This window comes from Bison bison, unplaced genomic scaffold, assembly GCF_000754665.1.
Source record: "Bison bison bison isolate TAMUID 2011002044 unplaced genomic scaffold, Bison_UMD1.0 scf7180017864191, whole genome shotgun sequence".
Classification (NCBI taxonomy): Eukaryota; Metazoa; Chordata; class Mammalia; order Artiodactyla; family Bovidae; genus Bison; species Bison bison.
Genome location: NW_011494763.1, coordinates 268561 through 272567, shown reverse-complemented (window position 1 = coordinate 272567; position 4007 = coordinate 268561). Strand labels below are relative to the sequence as shown.

General features: G+C 62.2%; 1 protein-coding gene across 1 annotated transcript in view; it reads left to right on the top strand.

The window, feature by feature from the left end:
- SSPO (SCO-spondin) overlaps positions 1-4007 on the top strand; it is a 53626-nt gene that overhangs the window by 27115 nt on the left and 22504 nt on the right. The window contains 7 exon segments of the mRNA XM_010843882.1: positions 7-47; positions 174-265; positions 1146-1319; positions 1651-1815; positions 2059-2311; positions 3429-3475; positions 3646-3816. Coding sequence (XP_010842184.1) covers positions 7-47; positions 174-265; positions 1146-1319; positions 1651-1815; positions 2059-2311; positions 3429-3475; positions 3646-3816 — 943 coding nt within the window.

The following is a 4007-nucleotide window of genomic DNA, read 5'->3' as shown; positions in this document are numbered from 1 at the left end:
GGTCCCTGCGACCGCTCCTGTGGCTCTGGCCTGAGGGCCCGGTTCAGGTGTGCAGGCAGAGGGGCGATGGAACCGGAAGGGATGGGGCGGCACGGGGCGAGCGGAGGGCCTCGGGGTGGGGGGGCGGCGAGGGGCGGGGTGGGGAGCGGTGCCCACGCTGCCTCTCTCCTCAGGTCCCCCTCTAACCCTCCGGCTGCTTCGGGGGGCGCCCCGTGTGAGGGCCAGAGGCAGGAGCTGCAGGCCTGCTACTCGGCGTGCGGGGCAGGTGGGTCCCCGCCAGCCTCCGTCCTCCAGATCCTGCCAGGAGAGCGCGGCTGGGTCGAGCCTGCTGGTCACTCTGCTGGGTGGTCAGTCCTGGGTGGTCGGCGCAGCCTCCCCCATTCAGGAGGTGCCCTCAGGAGGAGATGAAGGCCTGGGCAGGGGCGCAAGTGTCTGACAGCAGGATGGAGGCGTGAGGCTGGACCTGGGGGCGGGGGCAGGAAGAGAGGGCTAGTTCAGGACCTCCTGGAGCCCAAGACTGATGCCCTTGTTCCATGGCGGGGGGGCCCCCAGAGCCATCCCAGCGGAGGTCTGTGGGTCTTTTGTGAGCAGGCAACTGGGCAGGGTGAGAGCAGGGAAGTTGGGGTGCAGCTGGGGGCCCAGGGGATCTGGGTGCAGTTTCTGAGCAGGAGAAGGAAGGAGGGGCTGTTGGAGAATGGCAGCTGGCTGTCTGAGGGGTCTCTAGGATTTCCTCACTGAGGCTGAATGAAGGACCGTTGTTTAGAAGGCTCTGGAAGAAATCATGAGGGCTTTTGGAGGTACCTTCCAGGCCCCCAGATAGAGGTGGGGGCCCAGTGAACCAGATTCAGTTCAGTTCAGTTCAGTCGCTCAGTCATGTCCGACTTTTTGCAACACCATGGATTGCAGCATGCCAGGCCCCCCTGTCCATCACCGACTCCCGGCGTTTATGCAAACCAGATTCAGCAGGAAGCTAAGCTCTGAGAGGAAGACCTGGGTCCACGTTTGGGGTCCCGCAGGGGCAGAGACCACTCCTGCCCTCACGAGCCCTTCTCTTGCCCCTGTAGCTTCTCAGACCTCACCCCGGTTGCCCCGAGCCACCCCCGCCTTGCAGGGCCCCATTCAGCCTCCCACCTTTTTCCTTGCAGAGGTGCCGGGCTGGACACCCTGGGCTCCCTGGTCTGCCTGCTCCCGGAGCTGCCTCGTCCCTGGAGGGGGCCCAGCCCTGCGCAGCCGTTCCCGGCTCTGCCCCGGCCCCGGGGACACGTCCTGCATAGGAGAGGCCACCCAGGAGGAGCCCTGCAGCCCCCCTGTGTGCCTAGGTATGGCACCTTCTGGGGGGGGGGCCCTCGGGTGGGGTGAGGCATGGATGAAGAGAAGAACACTTTGGGAAGGGTGGAGGCAAACCTGGCTGTTGCCCAGAAGCTTCTCCCTGGCCCCCAGTCATAGCCCCCCCGGAAGCCCAACGGAGGATGCACAGGGTGGACCTGGCCTGACAGCGTGTTGAGGGCAGCCCTGGAGGTGTGGGTGTGGTGGGGGCTGAGCCTGCTGTTCAGACCCTGCAGACCTCCGGACCGCCCCACCCCCGCCCACCCTGGCCATCCCCCATCTCTGCCACGTCCCTGACCGTTGTTGGCTGTCTCTTCCTCCCAGGGCTGGGTGTCTGGGGTCAGTGGGCCGCCTGGTCCGCCTGCTCTGCCCCATGTAATGGGGGCGTCCAGACCCGAGGGCGCAGGTGCTCTGCCTCGGCTCCTGGGGACCCCGGGTGCCAGGGACCCCACAGCCAGACCAGGGACTGCAACACGCAGCCCTGCACAGGTGAATGTCCCCTTCCCGTTCTCCAGCCCGCTTCGACCGGCCGGCCCCCGGGGGGTGCTGACCTTCTCCCCACCCACCTTCGCTTGGCACTGACCTCTGCCTCCAGGAAAGGCTGTGCCTTGAGCTGACTTGGCCCTATTTCCTGTTTCCTTCAGCCCCCAGCTTCCTCCCCCACACACCCTCCCATCTCCCAGGCCCTTCCGTGTGCCCCCTGCCGAGACCTGCTCTGTCTTCCCTGTGCAGCCCAGTGCCCGGGTGACATGGTGTTCCGCTCAGCAGAGCAGTGCCGCTGGGAGGGGGGCCCGTGCCCCGGGCTGTGCCTGGCGCGGGGCCCTGGGGTGGAGTGCACTGGCGTCTGCACCGCTGGCTGCGCCTGCCCTGCGGGCCTCTTCCTGCACAACAGCAGCTGCCTGCCTCCAAGTCAGTGCCCCTGCCAGCTGCGCGGGCAGCTCTATGCCCCCGGAGCAGTGGCCCGGCTGGACTCCTGCAGCAACTGGTGGGCATCAGGGTCGGGGAGCGTGGAGTGGGGAGGCCCGTAGCCACGAGGTGGGTGGGCGTGGACTCCCACCAGCAGCGGGGGTGCTCAGCATGCCTCCATCCTGACGTGAAGCCCGGAAGGGCGGGCGTCTGTAGGAACTATCTAGCTTGTTTACTTATGGGGAGACCGAGGCTCAGTTGAAGGAGGTGATTTATGATGGATCTAGAGCCTAGAGTTGTTCTGAGAGTTGGTGCTGGACAGGGAGGCCTGGCATGCTGCAATCCATGGGGTTGCAAAGAATTGGACACGACTGAGCCACTGAACTGAACTGAGAGCCTAGAGTTAGGCGAGCAGGTCTACGTTCTCCTTCCAGTTGCCTCTGTTTCTCTTTCCTGAGTATAATTGACTTCCTGGGACCCACTTGATTTCTGCACAGAAACCTTGAATCGCCCAAGTCACAAAGCTGATACCAGGAATCCGCCAGCAGAGGGGGCACTAACCCCATTCCTTTTTTTGTTATTTTCTTTATTCAGTTCATTTTTATCTTCCTTTTTACTTTCTATGTCCTGGTCCTCCCCCAATCCCCACCTTCATTCTTCCTCTCTCCCCTGCCCCTTTCTCGTTTTCCTTTCTAGATTTTTTTTTCTGAAATGTCAACATTTTTGAGGAGTGGGTTTTGAAACATTTACTGGAGAAAAACAAAAAGGAGGAAAACCTCAAAAGAGAAATCCAGGAGACTCAAACTAGTATCTACTCCTTCTGAGTAGCTCCTAACTGGCCTGGAAGAGTCACTCAAAACCATCTCTACAGTGTTTAATAAATATAAATGGAATAAAATTACAAAAAGGCAAATTCTTTTTATCAAGGCAATAAAACCATGGGACAGAGGGCAGCATGGTGCCTGGGGGTGTCAGGGAGCTCGTGGAGGGTGGAATTGGGGGAGGAGGCTGGGTGAGAATCCTTGGTCACTCACGAACTCCACGTGGGATGTAGGGCAACTTGCTTTACTTCCCAGACCCTCGGGTTCCTCTTCTGTGTGGTGGACACCGCGTCCCGGCCTCTTCTCCCTGGGGGCAGGTACACAGGGGTGCAAGGGGAAGGCTGACTGTGGCCTCCCTGGGTCCTCTCTCTGCAGCACCTGTATCTCTGGTGAGATGGTGTGTGCCTCGGAGCCCTGCCCAGGTACCCCCATACTCGGGGCCAAGGAATTGGCAGTGGTTGGGTCTCAGGGATTCTGGTCCCTTCAGTAATCAACCTGGTGGTGTCGGGGGTGCCCTCAGGAAGTTGGGGTCCAGGGAGGACTTGACCTGTCTCACACATCCCGTGTCTCTCCCCCACACCCACCCTGGCAGTGGCCTGTGGCTGGAGCCCCTGGACCCCGTGGAGTCTCTGCAGCCGCAGCTGTAACGTGGGCGTTCGGCGGCGCTTCCGGGCAGGCACAGCTCCCCCTGCTGCCTTCGGGGGGGCTGCGTGCCAGGGCCCCAACATGGAGGCTGAATTCTGCAGCCTGCGGCCATGCGGAGGTGAGAGCCGCGACTGGGGTCCTCAAACCTGGGGACTCCCTGCCCTGGATCCCGGGACAGGTGCAAGGGCCTGCCCAAGGAGATGGCATGAGGGTGTGGTTCCCCGGGAGCTCTAAGAGGGGTCCTCCCTGGAAGCCCTGTTCCAGGTGGTATCCTGGGGCCTCCTGAGGAGGGGTGAGGTGTCCGGAGGT